This window comes from Oncorhynchus masou, chromosome 20 (genome assembly GCF_036934945.1).
Source record: "Oncorhynchus masou masou isolate Uvic2021 chromosome 20, UVic_Omas_1.1, whole genome shotgun sequence".
Lineage (NCBI taxonomy): Eukaryota > Metazoa > Chordata > Actinopteri > Salmoniformes > Salmonidae > Oncorhynchus > Oncorhynchus masou.
This window is the reverse complement of record NC_088231.1, coordinates 8,277,402-8,300,476: the sequence shown is the minus strand read 5'-3', so window position 1 is coordinate 8,300,476 and position 23,075 is coordinate 8,277,402. Positions and strand designations below refer to the sequence as shown.

The following is a 23,075-nucleotide window of genomic DNA, read 5'->3' as shown; positions in this document are numbered from 1 at the left end:
TTCTAAGTGTGTACACACATCACACACTGTCAAAAACACACAAACAACTCTCTCATAAACGCACACACTTGATTCTGGACCATTACAAATGTATTCCAGCCATACAGTATCATATGTAATGTTGTGCATAACAGTAATGAGAAATTATACATTTGTCATATTTTGTTGTTAAAATATTGTCTTCGTACTGTTTTGTCTTTCAGTCTGTCGAGTGACTATCCATTGTGAGAAATGGAAAGAGGAGAGACAGAGAAGATAAAAGTAGAATGTCCAAAGTTCAGGTGCTTTTGCTTTTGTTTAGTTCAGGTTTGACTGCTAACCATTACACTACACGTTTTTATTAAAATACTATTTTCTACAAAAATATCAGTTTTTATTAGGTATGTCACACACACACACACACACACACACACACACACACACACACACACACACACACACCACACCACTGCCTCTTTTGAGACATTTACATACATATTTGTATTGGGAACCCATTTCAAACTAAAAAAAATAAATTGTATATGTACCAGAGGGAGGAAGAGAGAGGGACAGTCAGATGATGCTATTACCTGCTTATGTTGTGTCGACAGTGACACATTCTATTACATTTACATTTAAGTCATTTAGCAGACGCTCTATTACACAGTAATCGTTAGAACTCAGGACAGCCTCAATCGGGGCATGGACTCTACAAGGTGTCAAGAGCATTCTACAGGGATGCTGGCCCATGTTAACTCCAATGCTTCCCACAGTTGTGTCAAGTTGGCTGGATGTGTTTTAGGTGGTGGACCATTCTTGATACACACAGGAAACTGTTGAGCATGAAAAATCCAGCAACTCTGGATGGCACACATACACAAGCCATGTCTCAAGCTTAAAGATCCTTCTTTAACCTGTCTCTTTCACGTCATCTACACTGATTAAGTGGATTTAACAAGTGACATCAATAAGGGATCATAGCTTTCACCTGGATTCACCTGGTCAGTCTGCCATGGAATGTGCAGGTGTTCTGTTTTGTATACTCAGTGTATATAGCCAAGTTATATAGCCAAGTTAAGCTATGTAGCCAAGTTATCTTTTCTCATTGTGTAGTTCTCTGTTATTTATATTTGTTTCTCTCTGCATTGTTGGGAAGGGCCCGTAAGTGTTAGTCTATAGCTGTTGTTTACGAAGCATGTGACAAATAAAATGTGATTTGAGCAATAGCCTAGAATAAACGATGTAGGATAATGTGTTGCATCAGAAGAGCAATCGCTTACTGCTGTTATAACGTGACGTCTAACAGAGCAGATAGGTGTGTGTGTGTGAGAGAAAGAAAGAGGGAGGGAGGATGTGGGGTGCTGGGGAACATAATGTCTGACCACATATGTACCTTAAGCACATGTATGCGACCAGACATGCCCCGTTCAAAACAACTGGGAACTCAAATCATGTCAGTCATCTTCAGGTCGGAACTCTAGTAAGAGTCCGATATTTCACGTCACTTATTAGCGGTTAGACGTATTCTGGTGACAGATGGGCGTTGGAGGGAGGAAGCTATCCGCTTTACCTTTAAATACACGTCCCGCCTGTTTTGCTTGACGGACATTACTATTGGTCAGGGGGTAACGAGAATCGAGTGTCCTGCCGAACCCATTGAGTTGTAAAAAAGTCAATCATCTGAAAAACGACTGTCGCACAGCACGTTCATTGGTCAAGCGCTGAGCCAAGGGCAAGGTTGGGGTTCCGCCCTCCTGCAGCAAATCACCGGTAGGCGGGTTTATAGAAGTTGTTGCAATCTGATTCGCTGTACAGCCATTTCAGTCTAAATTCCAGGTCTCTAATTGGCCTAACTTCTGCTCCTACGATTTCTGCGACTGAGGCACTACTGTATAGTTCTGTGGCCTTGCATTGAATAAAGCGACGGCTATTTAGATAGCTAAGACATAGCGGGTGGATTAAAGCGCACGACGTCAGTGCTGTAATCAAATATAAAAGTAGAGGAATACGCCTCCAACAAGCCTTAGTGGTACTTGAAGAAAAATGACTTATTCTATGAGAATGCCTTTCTTATAATTTTTCAGGACGTAACGTTAGCTAGCTAGTGATCCAGTGGGAGAGAAATAGCCGAGCAGTTAATATAGATTGATTTCTCAAATCGTCGTTGGAATTAACGTTTTCTTTTTGTAGTTTTCTAATCCTATTCGTGTTGATATTGTTATTTACTTAACGATTCTGAATTAGTTGTTAGTCAACGGAATACCGGGATATTTATTGTACTGGTAAGTCTCCCTTCATTATTAGAGCGCAAACGTCCTGTACAAACAAGATTATTAGCTAGTTACCGTTTCTGAGAATGCCATTTAGCTAGTTAGCGTATTGAAGGCGTCGCAGTGGATCGGCCTAGAAGGGAACATTTACCTTAAATGCAGATATTTAAAAGCTCGTCAACAAGACTTTATCATTGTATATCAACAAACTTTGCTTTTATTTTATTTGTAAAATAATGTGAGTAGTTAGACCTGCGTTGGATGCTGCGAATATGGTTATTTCAAGAACATTCTGAGGTTCTGACATTGTCTTATTCGAACCAACGATACATTGTGCTAAATGCATTTAACGGAGGATTCACGTTTACAGTATATTATGGAGTTGCTAAGTTTATTGCATCATGTCTTGTTGAATCCCCTAGCGAACAGGTGCTGTAAATCAAGATAATTTACATGCAACAGGTGCAATTGCTCACCTGATTCTCTGGGCTCCTTTTGTAACGCCCCCAGGCGTTATTTCGGTCTCCGACTCAACATTATCGTATTTACAGAATCAAGTTGGTCCCCATATTGTGGGAATGTATCATTCACTGCAGTGAGAGTATGAATAGAATGGAGAGTACACTATTTTTTCTTAACATTGAAACTTAACTAGTGAAAATAAAATTATGTAAGCCTACTGATGTTCATCCCCCTTCACGTTCTCTCTTTTTCTCCCCAATATCATCCTTCCCCCCTCCTCTCCATCTTCCTGCCCCTCCCTTTCGCCATCCCGCTGTCTTTCAGGGATGGACAATGCCCATACTAAGACAGTCGAGGAGGTGTTGGGGTATTTCTGTGTGAATGAGTCGACAGGCCTGAGCTGCGAACAGCTGAGGAAAAGCAAGGAGAGATGGGGCCCAAACGGTATGTCCTAGTGCGTGACCTAAATTACTGTTGCCTATGCAGTGCACTACTTTTGAGCAGGGCCTATAGGACTCTGGTCAAAAATAGTGAACTATGTAGGGAATAGGTGCCATTTTGGATGCAAACCTAACCCTTGACCCCTATTTCACCCTTAAATTAAAAAAACACAAGTATTCAATTGTTTCAATGATTACTATGAAGTAATGACACTGAAGTTAGGCCTATGTTTAGTAATGTCGTGATGATATTCACAGTGATGGACTGATAATAGCAATGTTATTACCATGTTAATAACTCTCTCTCTCTCTCTCTTTCTCTCTCTTTCTCTCTCTTTCTCTCTCTTTCTCTCTCTTTCTCTCTCTTTCTCTCTCTTTCTCTCTCTCTCTTTCTCTCTCTTTCTCTCTCTCTCTTTCTCTCTCTTTCTCTCTCTTTCTCTCTCTTTCTCTCTCTTTCTCTCTCTTTCTCTCTCTTTCTCTCTCTTTTTCTCTTTCTCTGAACTCCATGATGCAGAGTTACCGGCAGAAGAAGGTAAGATGTTCATTATCTCGCCCTGTTCGCTCTTTTTCTCTCTCCCCTGCATTTACATTCTTTCCATATCTGTGTTTCCAGGGAAGTCGCTATGGGAACTTATCCTGGAACAGTTTGAGGATCTCTTGGTTCGGATTCTTCTGCTGGCTGCCTGCATCTCCTTCGTAAGGACACACACACTAACACACACATATAGACGACTTAAACAAACACTATTGTAAATACTGTAACTTTACAATAAATGGCTAAGTCTCAGCCTTCCCAATGCCATTCAGACTTATGTTTATAGCTATTTCTATATTTTGCTCTGAGCATTCCTATCCACTCTTTATATCCTCACAATATTACCATCCCTGTCACATACTCTCTTGGCTCTTGAAAACAAGTTCTTCTTTAACCTGTCTCTCTTTTCTGACAGACTCTTGCCTGGTTCGAGGAAGGGGAGGGGACCATCACAGCCTTTGTGGAACCCTTCGTCATCCTCCTCATCCTCATTGCCAACGCTATCGTTGGGGTGTGGCAGGTAAAGTCACAGTGTTTTGACATGTTGCATTAATGTGTGTGTTCATGTATAAACAAATGTATTAATGTGTGCGACGATGTGTGTTCATTCACGTGTGTGTTTCCAGGAGCGTAATGCTGAGAATGCAATAGAGGCGCTGAAGGAGTATGAGCCTGAGATGGGGAAGGTGTACCGACAGGACAGGAAGAGTGTCCAGAGGGTCCGGGCTAAGGACCTCGTACCTGGGGACATAGTGGAGGTGGCAGGTAGGCAGAACAACTACAAATCCCAGAGTCCATCGTGGGACCACAGTGTTCTACACTATGACTGGTAACATTGTTGAGGTACTGTGCAGGTAGGCAAAAGAATCTCACCATCCTCTAGTGTTGCCCAAGTGTTCTTTATATTAGAAGTCCTCCAATAATGGAAAGAAGAACAGCAACTCTCAAAAAACACATGTTATTGAAGTACTATAGCAGGTAGGGGAAAAAACTACAAATTCTGTAACTCCTCAAAGGTCCCTTGTGTTCTATACATACCTGGGGAGTGGAGACACAGTGGAGGTGGCACTCATGTAGGGGGAAACAAACTACAAATCCCATTTAGCAAATCCCATACACAGTGTTCTATTATTGACTGAGTTAGTTGTTTAAACTTCCAAAAATAAGATGTTTAGTTAGCCTTGGAAATATTTTAATCTGTATGGGTTTGTTTTTTTCCCCCTCGCAGCATCATGGAAATCAAAGAAAGGTTTTATGGGAAATTAAGTTTTAATCAAGTTGCTGCCAGTCGATGTGATATTCGAAGAGGCCTACAATACCCAATATCACTGCATCTTGCTAAGCTCTGGAAGTGTCGCCAGACAGGGTCAAATATTTTCTCGAAACTATTTAAACATTTCTGACTGAAAAGGCAGTTTGTGGGTCAGTTTCAAATTTCTGTGCGACTTAGCGACAACACAGCTCGAAGGGTTAAGACCGCTCCAATTGTCGAATCCTCAAGGCGATCCGTTTCTATTCTTAGAGCTTCAAAGAAGTAACAGAGGAAATGGGGGTTGAGTGTTTTTTATTTGTGTGTGTGACTCCGAGAGATTCACTCTGGCGATGTTTGGCTTAAAGAGCATGGGAACTTTGTGACACCAATCACAGTTTACACTGGGGATGTGTCCCAAATGGCACCCTATTCCATTTTATAGTGAGCTAATATTGACCAGAGTTAGGGAATAGGGTGCTGTTTGGGATTCAGCCATGGAGGATTGTTAAACATTGTTACTTTTTTTTTTTTTTTTTTATCTCATCAATCATCACATCACTGCCTGTCTATCCCTTTGAGCCAATGACCTTGCAGGGTTTGAAATGTTTACCAATGATTTTGGTTGATTGACAGCTCACTTTTATGAGGAAATATGATGATAGTCTATGGGATTTAGTTTCGCTGTTCTAAGGTATTATGGGCTGTATTTAAACAAACTTAACACAATGGTCAATCTAAGCGCTAGCAGTGTCAGAAAAAAATATCTATTTTTACAACTATAGTTGTGCTGGCATGGATGCGAAAGGGCTGGGTTTTGATGAATAAATACATTTTGGGTGTGTCGAGGCTTGGCCCCTCACTGGCCAATCAGAACGTGCTCCATGGCTAAATATGTACGGTCTTTTATGTATTGCCTTGAAATCAACTCCAATTCCAATGTTAGTCCATTTATAGTTTGTAAAACAGCTTATAGAAACAAAATGTAGACTTGTCCTATCTTTGCTAAATACAGTATGTTAACTTGAACATGTCTGCAGTACACATTGTTCTAAGTAATTGCATGTCTTCAATGTGAAAACATATACATAGAATTCACACTGAAATAGGGGCTAGGCCTACTGTAAGTTGCATTATGGCTGAGCTTGGACATGCTAAATGTTGTCAACAAGCAAGATTACATTCATTATAGATAAGGCCTAAAAAGAGACTGAATAATTGTAAACAAAGCGAAACAACTTATTTTAAAAGTAGGCTATGGCTAAATACAGTAGCTGGACAACGGTCCCATATAAAGGGAGAATGTCCATATGTTTAATATACATATTGGAACCATCTTACAGATTGCATTCACACTTTTCCAGAAGTTGCATTGCATGCGCGCCACAGACGTTATCACCATATAAACAGGACAGTGAATCGTTCTAATAAGTTGGCTTGTTTTTCGTTTAATTTTTATTAAAACCCATATTTTATTTTTCAACAACAAATACACGACATGACCAAAAGTATGTGTACACATGCTCATCGAACATCTCATTCCAAAATTGGCATTGATATGGAGTTGGTCCCCCCCCTTTTGCTGCTATAACCGCCTCCACCCGAGTTGTTTTTCTTTTTATAATTTTTGTGAACTTTTACCCCTTTTTCTCCCTAATTTTGTGATATCCAATTGGTAGTTAGTCTTGTCCCATAGCTGCAACTCTGCTACAGACTCAGGAGAGGTGAAGGTCAAGAGCCACACGACACTGCTTCTTGACACACTGCTCGTTTAACCTGGAAACCAGCCGCACCAATGTGTCACACCAACACCTCCCCGAACACGGACGATGCTTAGCCAATTGTGCTCCGCCTCATGGCTCTTCTGATCACGGCCAGCTGTGACACAGCCTGGGATCCGACCCGGGGCTGTAGTGACGCCTCAAGCACAGCGATGCAGTGCCTTAGACTGCTGCGCCACTCGGGAGGCTCCGTTCTGTGAGTTTGTGTGGCCTACCACTTCGCGGCTGAGCTGTTTTTGCTCCTAGACGTTTCCACTTCACAATAACAGCACTTACAGTGGCCCGGGGCAGCTCTAGCAGAGCAGAAATTTGACAAACTGATTTGATGGAAAGGTGGCATCCTATGACAGTGCCACTTTGAAAGTCACTCAGCACTTCAGTATGGGGTCATTCCATTGCCAATGTTTGTCTATAGAGATTGCATGGCAGTGAGCTGGATTTTATACACCTGTCAATGGGTGTAACTGAAATGGCCGAATCCACTAATTTGAAGAGGTGTCCACATACTTCTAGCCATGTTGTGTTTATCCTTAGCTATGTAAGACTTGAACTTGACTTGAAAAACCCGTCTCCATCACCTCCGCCCTGTTTTCCCCCAGTGGGTGATAAAGTCCCAGCAGACATCCGGCTGACCTCCATCCGCTCCACCACGCTGCGAGTGGACCAGTCTATCCTGACGGGGGAGTCTGTGTCCGTGATCAAACACACAGACCCAGTGCCTGACCCGCGAGCCGTCAACCAGGACAAGAAAAACATGCTGTTTTCTGTAAGTGTGTGTGGTGGAGGAGGGTGGGTGTATTTTAGGGGGTCATTATCTGATTAGAAATAGACCAGCATATTTGTTTGTTTGAGTGTGTGGTTTATTGATCTAATGGGAGACATGGTGTGAGAGAGGAACCAGAACACACAACCGTGTGTGTGTGTGTGCACTGTGATGCTTTGATGTGAGTATCGAAGGTGTGACTCAACCGTTTGTTGAATAAAACATCACTCGCATTGTTTGCACGGGACACACACAAACACATAATATACTGTGTGATATCTACTTAACAGTTCTAAAGAGTCAGGTAAACGGGCTACGAGGCCACTGTCTTCCAGGTTAATATACTGATCATCTGTATTGGTACTAGAGCTACACCCATATACTGGAACTGAGACTGTTCTGTATATCACTAAGAGATACCGTATGTGTGGGATGCATGTCATTGATCCCCACGCCACCTACATAGTCAAAAACACAATTGATGGTTTCTAATACATTTGCCCTATGTTTTAAACGTTGGAAATGCAGTATGTATTTCTGGTTGAAAAGACATATTTCTGGTCTTGTGCTGACTGGGTAATACATACATACATTATTTTCCCCTGAATAATTTTTCAGTGTTATTGCCGTGTCTTTGATCGGGAAATGAGCTGGTAGCACAATGCCAATGTATGCTGCTTTACAGATCAAACTCATGTTGTAGAGAGTACCAACACGGGGCTTTGTATCTTTGTTCTTCCAGGGCACCAACATTGCGGCAGGCAGGGCTATAGGTGTGGTGGTAGCTACTGGGGTGCAGACTGAGATCGGGAAGATTCGTGATGAGATGGCTGCTACAGACCCAGAGAGAACACCGCTGCAGCAGAAACTGGACCAGTTTGGGGAACAGCTGTCCAAGGTACAAGGACTTTCCTTATTTTCCCTTTTCTCGTCTCTTGCTCTTTCCCTCATTCTTTTTATTTCATCTGTCAGTTGTATTGTTAGTTGTAATAACAGGCTCCCTCTCTCCCTCAAGGTGATCACAGTGATCTGTGTGGCAGTGTTGTGATAACAGGCTCCCTCTCTCCCTCTAGGTGATCACAGTGATCTTTGTGGCAGTGTTGTGATAACAGGCTCCCTCTCTCCCTCTAGGTGATCTGTGTGGCAGTGTTGTGATAACAGGCTCCCTCTAGGTGATCTGTGTGGCAGTGTTGTGATAACAGGCTCCCTCTCTCCCTCTAGGTGATCACAGTGATCTGCGTGGCAGTGTGGGGTATCAACGTAGGCCATTTCAATGACCCGGTCCACGGTGGCAGCTGGCTCAGAGGGGCTGTCTACTACTTCAAGATCGCTGTGGCACTGGCTGTAGCTGCCATCCCTGAGGGTATGTGGTGGGACCAACCACTGTGTCTGTCTGTAACACACAAAGTCGAGCATGATTTGATTCCATTCTATTTTGAGCATTCTAAATTCCATATGAAAGCAAAATGAATTCTCTTTTGGGGTGGCAGGTAGCCTAGTGGTTAAGAGTTGGGCCAGTAACCGACAGGTTGCTGGATGAAATCCCTGAACTGACAAGTTCAGGGGCAGAACGGCAGATTTTAACAAGGCAGTTAACCCACTGTTCCTCGGTAGGCCGTCATTGTAAATAAGAATTTGTTCTTAACTGACTTGCCTAGTTAAATAACACAAAGCTCCTCTCTGTGTCCATGTAGACTGTAACTTGATAAACACAGTAGAGTGATCAGCCAGTGTACTTTTATTACATGACTCGGAAGAACCATTATGGAACCATATATTTAACTGTTCCTTCACCCTATTCAATCTTGGTCCCCCCCCTGCAGGCCTACCCGCTGTGATCACCACCTGCCTAGCTCTGGGGACGAGACGCATGGCCCGGAAGAACGCCATCGTCCGCAGTCTGCCTTCTGTGGAGACCTTGGGCTGCACCTCCGTCATCTGCTCCGATAAGACTGGCACCCTCACCACCAACCAGATGTCTGTCCACCGGGTGAGAGAGGAAGGGAGAGGAATATTGAGATAGGAGCTGACCTGAAAGTGGAATGGTTTGGCATGTTGATTGACACTCAGCCTGATGCTGACCTAACCTTACTGTTTGTGACATTGAGAGTGCATTTTCTAACCCTGTGTGTGTGTGTGTGTAGATATTTGTTGTGGACAGTGTGTCAGGGGAGCGATGCGCCCTGAGTGAGTTTTCGGTGACCGGATCTACTTACGCCCCGGAAGGGGAAGTGTGAGTGCCTTTAACCTTTAACCCTTAACTGATGATTGCCACGTTCAAAACACCTGGGAACTTGGAAATATCCGACTTCAGTCTGTTCAAGACAACTGGGAACTCGGGAACAAAACAAGCTCCAACTGCGAAAAATAGCTTTGAATGGTCACCCGAAATTAAATTCCATGTCAGAAACTCTGGCATTTCTCTAGAGCTCCAACATTCTGACCTGAAGATCAGGGACATCATGATTTGACCTCGTTTTTTGGGCAGTTCCCAGTTATCTTGAAAGCACTAGATGTCATGAGGAATCACTCATCCCCAATTTTGCTGTGACTGTCTGAGTGGCGAGAGGAAAAATGAAAACTAGCTGTTATTGGCAGAGGGGTTTGGAACTCTTTCTTATTGGTGTATTAACTAATTTACCGCCTGGTGACATCACCAGGCAGGCCAAAACTCCATCCCACCAAAACAAGCAGAAATTTCAGGCAGTCTTGTCAAACTGACATGATAATCTTTCATCAATTCAGTTTGTTTTTATTCCAACCTCAGTGTGGATATATATATATAACACAGACAAATCACGTTTCTGACTGCACTGGACCTTTAAGATGCTGAGATGTTATCGGTTTAATATTTGCTTCCCTTCCTCCGCTACTTTCTTTCTCTGGTCTCGTTCTCCCTTATTTCCCTTTCTCTCTTACCCCATCATCTTCCATATCCACCCTTCTGTCTCTTCCCTAATTTTTTCCCTCTGTTTTATTTCCCTTGTCCTTCTCTCTCCAACAGGTATAAGGATGAGACGGTGGTGAAGTGTAGTCAGTATGAGGGCCTGGTGGAGATGGCCTCTATCTGTGCTCTGTGTAACGACTCCTCTCTGGACTACAACGAGGTGAGAACAGCTCCAGCCTACTTTGTACACCATAACACACCAATTGAAATGGCTCTTACTGTAGCCACTGCACACGATAACACACTTAATTGTAACCTTTTATTTAACTAGGGAAGTCCGTTAAGAACAAATTCTTATTTACAATGATGGTCTACCGGGGAACAGTGGGTTAACTGCCCCAACCATAATCACTGCACGACACACAACTCGATGGACAGACACTTCGTAATTCTGGTCCTGGAGAGCTACTTTTGTTCCAGTCCAGTAGCATCTGTTTGAAATAATACATTCAAATAATGTCATTGTTGTTGACCCTTAACCTGTGGGGGTGTGTGTCCCAGTCTAAGGGTGTGTATGAGAAGGTAGGCGAGGCCACGGAGACGGCCCTGTGCTGTCTGGTGGAGAAGATGAACGTGTTCGACACAGACCTCAGAGGACTGTCCGCCGTCGAGAGAGCTACTGCCTGCTGCTCGGTGTGTGTGTGTCTGTAATATAAAAATAACCTGTGTGCGTACCATTGAGACGTGCTGACCTAATTTACTTCCTGGCAGAGTGATTGAATGATACATCTCCTCTCTCTCCCTCTATCCTTCTCTCCATCAGGTGATTAAACAGTTGATGAGGAAGGAGTTGACGTTGGAGTTCTCCCGTGACAGGAAGTCCATGTCAGTGTTCTGTTCTCCCAACAAACTCAGCCGCTCTGCCTCCGGGGCCAAGATGTTTGTCAAGGTCAGCTGTGTGTCTCTGTCTCACTCCTACTTATCCACTTCTCTATCCCCCCTTTCTCTCTCTGCTCTTTCTTGTCGTTTCTATTCCTTACGTGCTTCTTTCTTCTGAGTTCTTTCTCTTACAAAGTGAGGAGATGGTGGACAGAGTATGTCTTGTCGTCTCTCTCCCAGGGAGCTCCGGAGAGCGTGCTGGAGCGCTGCCGTTGGATTCGGGTGAACGGGGGCGCGCGGGTGCCCATGACGCCGGCGGGGCGGGAGCAGCTCCAGGGGACCGTCAGGGAGTGGGCCACGGGGCGGGACACCCTCCGATGCCTCGCCATGGCGACCCGGGACTCGCCTCCCGAGATACGCTCTCTCAACCTGGAGAACTCGGCCACCTTCGCTGATTACGAGGTGGGTGATTTTAAATATTTATTTTTTTAGGATTTTTAACTCATTTTATGTATCCTTTGTGTAATTATGCATTTTTATTAATCTCTTGTATTTGGTTTTTGGTTGCCTATTTATTTCTTATTTTATAACTTTTTGACTGTAAAGTGTTGCGGTTTGTAAAGGCACTTCAAATACAGTTTTATTTGATTAGTGTTAAATAAACAACAATGCCCCCCCCCCAGTCGGACCTGACCTTCGTGGGCTGCGTGGGGATGCTGGACCCCCCCAGGAAGGAAGTGCTTGGTGCGGTCCGTATGTGTCGGCAGGCTGGCATCCGCGTCATCATGATCACAGGTAAGACACGCCTTGCCCTCACTCCCTCTGTTTGTTGTGTTGTGATACATGCTCGTTGGATGGGGAGACCCAAGACGCATTATCCAAGGGGATTCAATTAAGTCAACTGAACAGAATTTCTAGCCTCACACTCATCTACCTTAAAATGATATTATAATGTGAAAGGCTGGGACGATATCAGTATCGCAATTTTTTTTTTCAATGGCAAAAATGAAAACACGATGCAGACAACTCTTTTGTCCTTTAAAAAGCTGCTGTATTTCAAATATTGTGTGCTTTAGCTTGGAAAATGAAATAAATGTGACATTAGAGCTTTTTTTCCTCAAGAAGTTTAATCCACTTTGTGTTTTGTTTACTTGCCAAGATACTAACGAGTATCCCGATACTGGTATCGGCCTGGCCCTAAACGCGATTTCAAACCGTTTTGCCTGCTGGGTATCATCTCTCCATCTAATCTCTTACATCACGCCCGCCCCCCCCCAGGTGACAACAAGGGCACGGCCATGTCCATCTGTCGTCGCGTGGGCATCATCACGGAGGAGGAGGAGGAGGCGGGCAGGGACGACCCGTTCTCAGGGGGCCTGACGGGGAGGGAGTTTGACGAGCTGCCCCCCCACCTCCAGAGGCAGGCCTGTCGTACCGGACGCTGCTTCGCCCGTGTGGAACCCACACACAAGAGCCGCATCGTGGAGTACCTACAGAGCCTCGATGACATCACAGCCATGGTGAGGTGGTGTGAGTGTGTGTATCTCTCTCTGTTGGCAGCAGTGTTCTTGTCTAGAGCTCTACTCTTGACACTTAGAAAATAAAAAAGTACTGTTCAATTGAGTGACGGACCTGTTGTCATCGGTAACATTCTTCCTCTGCATTGAGAAGGCATGTTTGCATTGAGTGGGGCCTTTCATGCGTTTCTTCCCTGTTTTGACTCACTGCGTGTTCTTGCTCTCTCCCATCCCTTCATCCCACTCTCCCCCAGACTGGTGATGGAGTGAATGATGCGCCAGCCCTGAAGAAGGCAGAGATCGGGATCGCCATGGGTTCAGGCACGGCTGTTGCCAAGTCCGCCTCAGAGATGATCTTAGCTGATGATAACTTCTCTACCATCGTAGCGGCTGTAGAAGAGGGCAGAGCCATCTACAACAACATGAAGCAGTTCATACGATACCTCATCTCTTCCAACATAGGAGAGGTTGTCTGGTGAGGATAGGGGGACGAGAGGGATTGGAAGAGAGGAAGAGGAGAGCAATCTATAACTAAATGAAACAGTTTAAAGGATACTTCTTAGGAGAGGGGGAGGGAGAGTGAGGAGAGGGGGTGGTACTGGAGGGATGGGTTAGAGGATGAAAACGAGGGAGGAAGAGAGCGTGGTGGATTACTGTTTTAAATAAAGGGGAAGGATAACAGAACGGAGGTGCACATTTAGGAGAGGAGTATGCTTTAGGTCAGGTGACAATAGAGAAGGACAATTTAAAAAAGAGATGGCTGAAGGGATTAACTTGATGGATAATAGTAGTCTGGGACAGTGAGAGAGGATTTCTGAATTATTATGTTGTATACTTCCCTCTCTCTCACCATCCCAACCCCTCTCCCCCTCCTTCTCTCCCCTCCAGTATTTTCATGACGGCTGCTCTGGGCATGCCCGAGGCCCTGATCCCGGTCCAGTTGCTGTGGGTCAACCTGGTGACAGACGGCTTCCCAGCCACCGCCCTGGGCTTCAACCCCCCCGACCTGGACATCATGTCCCGCCCCCCACGCTCCCCCAAGGAGCCTCTCATCTCCAGATGGCTCTTCTGCAGATACCTCATCGTCGGATGTGAGTATATCTGGTTTATCTGTTTCTATATCTGTGGCAGATACCGCATCGTGAGGTTATAGATTATGAACAGACAGGGTTATTGTATTTTGAACTTGTATACTTTGCAGATGTAGCCTCATAAGCACTTTGTGACAAATGTATTTGTAAAAAGCATTATACAAATAACCTTTGTGGACGATTGATTTACATCACAATATCAGCTGGGATTCGAGAATATACACATCTACCCTTTGACCTTTCTCTCAGGCTACGTCGGAGCAGCTACAGTAGGAGCTGCAGCCTGGTGGTTCATGGCAGCACACGATGGACCCAAACTCTCCTTCTACCAACTGGTAAGAACACATCCCTCTCTTCTCTCACTTCTCTTACTTTACCGTGTCTAACCTCACACTCCCTCTCCATCTCGCTCTTTCTCTCTCCTCTAAGTCTCACTATCTCCAGTGCGGTGAAGGCCACGGGGAGTTTGCGGGGGTTCAGTGCTCGGTGTTCGAGTCGCCCTACCCCATGACCATGGCCCTGTCTGTGCTCGTTACCATAGAGATGTGCAATGCCCTCAACAGGTACGCTACTAATACTACAACTCCCATAATCCCGTGCGGTACTTGGCGTCAGTCATAGAGATCACTATCTATGACGCGTCACAGAACGGGTTTAGTTCTCGTACGAACCATTTCTATTTGTTAGTCACAGTACATTCTACATATGAATATCAACTGTACATTTCATTCAGTTCTATGGCATGCGTTTCCCCCCTGTTGCTCTTTTCAATCATCAGACATAGATGTTTATGTCTAATTAAACACTTTCTTTATGATCATGATATGCATGATTATTCAGTAGAGAACAGATTTACATTAGAGATTATTTAATAGAAGTATGGATATTTTACTGACTTCTTATTCCAGAGTTCTGTTGCGTTTAGTATCAATTTTTTATTGTCATCTTTTGAGCTTGTTCTGGTCCATTTCTGAGCTCCGCTGTGTGTGTCCTCAGTCTGTCAGAAAACCAGTCCCTGCTGAAGATGCCTCCTTGGTCCAACCCCTGGCTGGTGGGAGCTATCTGTCTCTCCATGGCGCTCCACTTCCTCATCCTCTACGTTGACCCCCTGCCTGTAAGTATGTGTGTGTGTGTGAGTGCATCTGGCATAATTTTGTCAACAACAATAAAACATTAGTCAAACACCTATTTTCAGTGGCAATTGACAAGACTATAACTGCCTAAATAGACTAAATAGAAAAAACTAAATGATTTTTCATTTCAGTTGACTAAAGCGAGAGAAACTATCGCAGTGACTAAAATCTGACCTCTAAATTGACTGGACAACAATTTTGGGAAAGATTGAGAGCTTTTCATTGATGTGTACAATCAATATTAGCAGCACAGATTAGAGTTCGACCGATTATGATTTTTCAACGCCGATACTGATTATTGGAGGACCAAAAAAGCCGATACCGATTAATTGGCCGTTTTTTTTTTTTTTTTTAAATAAATATTTTTAAATTTAAAAAAGGATTTGTAATAATGACAATTACAACCATACTGAATGAACACTTATTTTAACTTAATATAATACATCAATATAATCAATTTATCCTCAAGTAAATAATTAAACATGTTTGGTTTAAATAATGCAAAAACAAAAGTGTTGGAGAAAAACGTAAAAGTGCAATATGTGCTATGTAAGAAAGCTAACGTTTCAGTTACTTGCTCAGAACATGAGAACATATGAAAGCTGGTGGTTCCTTTTAACATGAGTTGTCAATATTCCCAGGTAAGAAGTTTTAGGTTGTAGTTATTATAGGACTATTTCCCTCTATACCATTTGTATTTCATTAACCTTTGACTATTAGATGTTCTTATAGGCACTTTAGCATTGCCAGTAACAGTATAGCTTATACGTCCCTCTCCTCCATCCTCCCTCCAACCAGCAACACAACGACAACAGCCAACATCGAAGCAGCGTTACCCAAGCAGAGCAAAACTACTAGAAGGCTCAGAGCGAGTGACGTTTGATACGCTATTAGCGCGCGCTAACTAGCTAGCCATTTCACTTCGGTTACACCAGCCTCATCTCGGGAGTTGATAGGCTTGAAGTCATAAACAGCGCAATGCTTGACGCACAACGAAGAGCTGCTGGCAAAACGCATGAAAGTGCTGTTTGAATGAATGTGTACGCGCCTGCTTCTGCCTACCACCGCTCAGTCAGATACTTAGATACTTGTATGCTTAGTCAGATTATATGCAACGCAGGACATGCTAGATAATATCTAGTAATATCATCAACCATGTGTAGTTAACTGGTGATTTAATCGGTCGACCTCTAGCACAGATGCACAGCGGAGTTCTGTTCAGTAGTGGGAAGGATGCCCCACACAGCCTACATCAGCTTGTGAGCTGCGGGGCAGCAAGCGATGAGTGTGAGCAGATGGGCTCTGCTCCTCCTCCGATTATACACATCGCGCTGACGACTTTTGTTTCCTCGTAGCTAACCTTCTAGTTAGTTACCCTTTGCCTGATTAAGAAACACAAGCTCATTTTACGAAATTAAAAACAATAACAGCATTGACTTTAATAGTAAAACAACAGCCGAGCTATGTTTTTCTCTTCCTTGAGTAGGTTATAGAAAAGTATAATTTTTTTTGTAGTCTCGCTCGAATCCTCCCACTTTTCCCACTGAATTTCATATACAGGTTCTGCAACCAATGTCGCCACGCCTCCCTCTTTTCCACAGAGAATGGCTTGATTTTCTATCCCGTAGGCTACCGTTCAAAAGACATGAACCATAATATTTTTAGGCAGGCCGCGGTTTACATTCATGAAGCATATCGCGGGCCGTTCTAAAACCACTGCCATTTCTTTAGCTGGCAAGGTAATAGAGGGTTCGTACCTACTGTCCGAAAGGCACTCAATGCACGTAACTGACGTGAGGTTAATCCAGTCAATTGCGTCATATCAATGTTTTATTTTTAATGTTGGCAGGGTTCACACACTAGCTGAACTTGCAGAGCTAGCGCGCAAACTAAAGCAAACATTGACTATCAAGCTAGCTAGTACCTATTCCATTTATGTGGCGTCGTCAAAGATGGAATCTTTGCTATCGTCAATTAATCAGCATGCAGCTGTAGTGCTTCAAAGTCCCTGTGATAAGGTTAGCAATAAACTGAACAGAACTACACCCTCTTCTACCATTGTCTAAAATATATTTAATTGTCTCGTTGCAAAAGCTAAATTGTCGCCAGGGAACTTTTTTTATTTATTTATTTTATTTTATTTAACCTTTATTTAACCAGGTACACACTGGACTGATAAGGAACACTGCTATAAATATTATTATTAGTAGTAGTATTATAATGATTTAAAAATTTTAACAAGTTGGGACAACCCTTCAGTTAACTACTGGACATATCAATTATCCAGTAGAAGTGATTATGGTTCTTCAATATACATTTCACATATTACAACGTAGACTCTGTTACAGCACTACTTTTGGTGTCCCCCTCAGGAATTGCTCTTGAGAATTTTATGTAATTGTCTCCTCCAAAGTTATCAGATTTTCTCGCCTGACTATAGGTTAATGAGGCGATACAAATGTGATGTGACTAAAATGAAAGGGCATTTAGTTGACTAAAATTGTTTTCATTATTTTGACAAACTAAATCATTATTCACATGTAAAAAAAAAAAAATGTGACGAAGACTGATATTTTAGTCAAAATGACTAAGACTAGACAAAATCTAAAACATTACCACTGCTGCACAGGGAAGTGTGTGTGTGTTACATTATATTGTGCTCTCTATCTCATTGTCTAACCACCCCCCCTCCCCTTCTCTCCCCCCCCTCTCTCTCTCCCATTCAGGTGGTGTTCCAGATCCGCCCCCTGTCGTGGCCACAGTGGGTTGTGGTCCTCAAGATGTCGCTTCCAGTCATCTTCATGGACGAGGCCCTCAAGTTCCTGGCCCGGAACTGGATCGAGCCAGGTACCGACGTGGAGCGCCAGGAGGAGGAGCGGGAGCGCCGGCGGAGGGGTCAAGGGTCAGGGGGCATGACTGCCGCTGTGAGCAGGGTGTTCAAGGGCGTGTCCTGGTCATTTGTTTTAATGTCATTCCCCCTATTGGTCTGGATCTACAGCCTGGACTCTGATATTACTAACATGTTCTATGAGTGAAGGGAAGGGTGGGGGGTGGGGGGGGGTTGGGTTATGAATGCGATGGAACTATAACATAAATAGGGGAGCAAGTTGAGGAGAATTGGAGGTGAAGATGGAGTGCAGGGAAAGAACATTTAAAAAAATGCATTTTTAGTGGGATATAGCCAGGGATGGAGGGATGAAAGGTGAACAATCTGAGACGGTGAGAGAAAGAGAGGGATAGTGAAGAGGAGAGCACTGATACATCCTAGCTCAGCACTCTTGACTTTTTGAATATGGGCCCTGACTGTCAGTGAGGGATTTTCCAAAACTCAAGGTCCTATTCAATCAAGCCTGGTTTAGCAAGTTACCTGAATAAGTCTTGAAAGTACCACTCCTCCTCTTGTGCAGAAAGAATGCACGTTTAGGTTCACATAGCCCCTTGACAACATCATTTTTTACAATGTGAGACAAACCAGAAAGAAACACAACTTTGTAGTTGATTCAAACAAGCTTTCTGGCTGCTCAGAATTAGTTTTTTTTTTTATCTTGAAAGGGAAAGTACTGTCTATAGATGATTTATAACAGAGTACTTTATACATTTCATTCCAGTTTCTTTACCTGTAAGGTGACAGGTGGGAAAGTGAGGGAGAAAGAAGCTGCTTCAGTCCAATCTAGGGAATGGAGGGATGACTGGATGAAGAGAGAGAAAGGCAGAGAAAAATAATCTTCTAGCGTCAGTCAGACTGGCCACACCGACACTCCAGCCATCGTCAGAAATCAATCAATTAATATTTAATTTAGATGTCATCAAACTGTCTAGGGAAGAGTACTTGTTTAATGTGTATTTCTTAGGGTTATGCGCTGGCAGAGCTGAATTTTGGAAAAAAAGTTAGATTTTACGTTTGTTTTCACTGCATTATTCATATTTATTAATACATCACAACACTGAATTATGTGTTTTCTTTTCTTTCTGTTGGATATTTTTCTATGCCTAACTTCTTTGATACAGAATGGATGTTGTCTCCATGTATGGTTCTGATAAAAGGTTGGCTACTCTTTATGACATCATACCCTTTGTCTCCTTGTCATCATGCATGTTTGAGATTGACTACTGGTGCATTGCAGTTGGACTGTTCAGACTCACTGATCTCCAAATCACCTGGCTTTCTAAATAACTACTCATTATGTGATCAAGATTAGCGATTATGCGCTGTGCCTTGCTCAAACTCATCCTCCAACACGCTGACTGTTGATCTAAACTAAAACTGTCCAGGTTAGGTGCAGGCTTGTCATCTTTTTGCGTGACCAGATTCATTCTGATGTCCTACACATGATTTCAGTTTGGACTTGCATCCTTAAAGTTACGACGTCACAATCCTCACGTAGGCCTAGAAGCAGTAGACTTGTGTCTCTGTGTAATCGTGACGACTCATTGTTGTCAGGCTGAGGAATTGCATCATATTTTAGCTAGGCTACTCTACCGTTCTACTAGTTGGCAGTGTGTTTTGATAGTCTAACAGCCACTGTGACATTACACCATGAACTAAAGGTACAAAGTTGTGTAGGCTGCTCATGTGGACACCAATACCACTTCCCCTGTAGTAGTGGGTTTGTTAGGGTTGGGAACACCAATTATTTATTCTTTATTTACAACAGACCAGATTTGCTAACTTTCTAACCCCATCCCCCCCCCCCCCCCCCACACACACACATGCAACATTGTTTTTTGTTATTATTATGATTCATAGAACTATTGTAATTCTGATTTGATTAATTGTCCTTGTGGTGTTTGTAGTGCCCCTACTGTGCCTGTAAAGAATTAGAGGGTGTAATTTTATTTTCTGAATGTAGTAAAGGGTGGGGGGGAAGGTTGGGAGTCATTAAAATCATTAATAGATGTTAGGGGAGTGGAAAAGGGGGGATTAGGGAAGAGAAGAGTCTGACAGGGTGGCTTTACAAAAGAGGGATGAGGGAGAGATGCTGAGAGGTCTTTTCTTTCCATCTCTCCGTTTCTTTACTGGCGCTCTGACAGAGTGCTCTCTGTCTTCATCTGAAACCAGTAAGCAAAATCATTTTACAGAATTTAATGACTTCAAAAAAATGAACATTCAGTGGAGTTATTTGAACAACAAAATCTTTTTTTTGAGGCTAAATTAAGGCGGGAATGTATTTAGTTTATTGCAAATCGTACCATTTGCCGTCTGTCACACTTCTATTTCATTTATTGAAGATGGGAAATGCTCTATGGGATGAAAACGACAATAAAATTGTTAATTTAAATGTATGTTTCTGTGGTTTCTAATTTGACAGATGGGATCCGAGCCATGTATTTTAATACATTGCTCTGGTTAGGGTATTCTTCACATTGTAAAGCCATGGTGTGTCTCAATATGGCCCCTCACCATGTAGGCCAGGGTTTCCCAAACTCAGTCCTGGACCTCCCTCCCCTGCATGCGCTTTTTTTTTTTGCCCTCGCACTACACAGCTGATTCAAATAATCAAGGCTTGATGATGATGAGAATCAGCTGTGTGGTGATAGGGCAAAAACCAAAACGTGCACCCAGGGGAGGGGCGGGGCAGGACCGAGTTTGGGAAACCCTGATGTCAGCTTACCTCACCAGGAACAACCCTTGGTCCTGGTTATAGCCTGGGCCCTGATCAAGAAAAATTCGTCTCCGTATTATGTTGTTATTGTATTTGTATTTAAGTATTCGCCGCAAGGTGGCGCAGTGTAACAATGTTTCTATTTTAAGGCTGTAAAGTACCACTGACAACTGAGCGTGCTGCGTTTATACGTAAATGGAAACTCGTTGCGGTGTGTGTGGGTGGGTGGGGGTCCATTTATATAGACTTTAGGAAGGAGAGAGCGAGAGAGGAGGGGTTTAAAGCCATACAAATGTAATGAAGTTGTGACGAGCAACTAACTGAATGTAGTGAAGTTTCACAAGACCCACAGTGACTGACTGTAACGTGTTCGCAGCAGACAAACAGTTTAAATCTCGCCTTTTTTCACTAAAGAAGGGAAATTAACCATTTACCATATAAATTATTTCAGGGATTAGCGTCTGAAGTAAGTAATTTCCATTTTTTTTGTGCATGTTCAGATATGTTGCTGATCTTTTGTGTGTCTGGTAAGAGGAATTTGACTTTACGCACATGGCACAATACTTCTCTTGTGTATTCGTTTTTTTCCCCACATTATTTTTCATTTTTATTTTTCATAATCTTTCATTTGTTATCCTATTAATGTGCATTACTTTTTTTGTAGACCGAGTGACACGGATAATTTTAGATCCGTTTGCACAATGCTGAAGTTAACATGTTGACAGTATTGTGTTTGGCGCTAATTATATACATAACAATGCCCTTCCCACGTTTCAGGTATCGTTTGGCCATAAAAATAGTATAATGGAGGGTGACCAGTAGTTTGTTTATAATCAACTTTGTATACTTAAACAGCACTGGGCAATCCATGCGTAATCTATGCGCTGTGCACGTAAAAGGTGGCACCATCGGTGACACCTGGACGCAGCTGTCAGTGCGCACACACGGGAGCACGAGGAGGGGTCACGCGCGTCCACCACCTACGGACAGGCCGCACGAGTGGAAACAGCTGAAAGAGAGGGAGAGTGACAGACAGAAAGAGAGAGCTCGAGAGAGAGGGGTGGGGCGGTTTCACCACCCCTGGTTTTAAACATTGTGTATTTACTCAGTGTATGTACTCTGCCTTAGCTGGTGCCTAAATCAGGAATGGGAAATTCAGCAACTCTTGTAGTGTAGTGGAAGTTGATAAAAGTGCTTGTTTATGATTACATTTTGACTTCCACAGTCCTCCTAAAGTTGCTGAATTTCTTAGAATGATGCTTTCCAACTCTCTTGTAAATCAAATCTAATTTTATTGGTTGCATACACATATTTAGCAGATGTTAATGCGGGTGTAGCAAAATGCTTGTGTTCCTAGCTCCAGCAGTGCAGTAATATCTAACAATTCACAACAAAACACACAGATCTAAATGTAAAAGAATGGAATTCAGAAATATATAAATATTAGGAGTATATATATGTGTATAGACATACTAAATATTCTATCCACATACTGTACATATCTAGAATATGTAGGATAGAATAGTATATATATATACAGCAATAGGTGAAAAAGATTGCTTTGATTTAAAATACAGTATGTAAACATAACTAAAGCGACCAGTGTTCCATTATTAAAGTGACCAATGATTCCATGTCGATCTATGTACATAGATCAGCAGTCTCTAAGATGCAGGGTTGAGTAACCGGGTGGTAGCCAGTTAGTGACAGTGACTAAGTTTAGGGCAGGGCACTGGGTGGAAGACACACAACCAACAAAAATACTGAGAAGTTGTGTAGGAGCTAGAAGCAGAGCTGCCATTTCAGTCGGGCTCCATCTTCCTGTGAAAAAGAGAGATACTTATTTGACAAACTATTTCCCCCCTTTTTTTCTTTGGTTCTACCAGCACACTAAACAAAAAATGACTCATGATCAGTGCCTGAATCTGGCCAGAACACACCGGTACTATGTACAGGCTCCTCACATTTTCTGTGTCTGGAGTTCCAGCACTTCTTATGGAATATTGGCTTAAGAATTGCATATCAAATCAAATTTTATTATCCACATCCCCCAAATACAACAGGTGTAGCCCTTAGAGCGAGATGCTTACTTACGAGCCCCTAACCCACAGTGCAGTTAAAAAAAGAAATAAAGAATAAGACGTAAAAGTAACAAGTAATTATTAAAGAGGAGCAGTAAAATAGTAACAATATATACAGGGCCGGTATAGAGTCAATGTTCGGGGGCATCAGTTAGTTGAGGTAGTATGTACATGTAGGTAGAGTTAATTGAAGTGACTATGCACAAATGGCAACAGAGTGGCAGTGGTGTGGAGAGGGCAATGTGAATAGTCTGGGTAGCCATTTGACTAGATGTTCAGGAGTCTTATGGCTTGGGGGTAGAACCTGTTTAGAAGCCTCTTGGACCTAGACTTGGCGCTCCGGTACCGCTTGCCGTGTGGTAGCAGAGAGAACAGTCTATGAATAGGGTGGCTGGAGTCTTTAAC

At 43.0% G+C, this 23,075-nt stretch overlaps 2 protein-coding genes across 4 annotated transcripts in view; both read left to right on the top strand.

Annotated features, from left to right (window-relative positions):
- Window positions 1-1,865: 1,865 nt before the first annotated feature.
- Window positions 1,866-20,265, top strand: si:dkey-28b4.8 (sarcoplasmic/endoplasmic reticulum calcium ATPase 2). The gene is made up of 23 exons (XM_064926193.1): window positions 1,866-2,261; window positions 3,036-3,155; window positions 3,666-3,683; window positions 3,765-3,847; window positions 4,102-4,206; window positions 4,313-4,451; window positions 7,316-7,482; window positions 8,222-8,377; window positions 8,701-8,842; window positions 9,303-9,469; window positions 9,624-9,712; window positions 10,484-10,586; window positions 10,928-11,059; window positions 11,190-11,315; window positions 11,486-11,707; window positions 11,929-12,040; window positions 12,524-12,765; window positions 13,017-13,237; window positions 13,651-13,853; window positions 14,103-14,188; window positions 14,283-14,416; window positions 14,850-14,967; window positions 17,713-20,265. Exons 2-23 carry the CDS (start codon window positions 3,038-3,040, stop codon window positions 18,019-18,021), a joined length of 3,192 nt encoding a protein of 1,063 aa, XP_064782265.1. The 5' UTR covers window positions 1,866-2,261; window positions 3,036-3,037; the 3' UTR covers window positions 18,022-20,265.
- A 637-nt stretch (window positions 20,266-20,902) lies between these two features.
- LOC135506811 (large neutral amino acids transporter small subunit 3-like) overlaps window positions 20,903-23,075 on the top strand; it is a 46,464-nt gene continuing 44,291 nt past the window's right edge. For all 3 annotated transcript variants that reach the window (XM_064926190.1, XM_064926191.1, XM_064926189.1), the window contains exon 1: window positions 20,903-21,055. The gene's annotated coding sequence lies outside the window, so the exon portion shown is untranslated. The remainder of the gene's footprint in view (window positions 21,056-23,075) is intronic.

Excerpts from the sequence above, each read along its gene's own strand:
- si:dkey-28b4.8 (XM_064926193.1), top strand. The coding sequence starts at position 3,038 with ATGGACAATGCCCATACTAAGACAGTCGAGGAGGTGTTGGGGTATTTC. Across the intron at positions 12,766-13,016 it reads TCGATGACATCACAGCCATG|ACTGGTGATGGAGTGAATGA; the intron begins GTGAGGTGGTGT and ends ACTCTCCCCCAG. Across the intron at positions 13,238-13,650 it reads AACATAGGAGAGGTTGTCTG|TATTTTCATGACGGCTGCTC; the intron begins GTGAGGATAGGG and ends TCTCCCCTCCAG.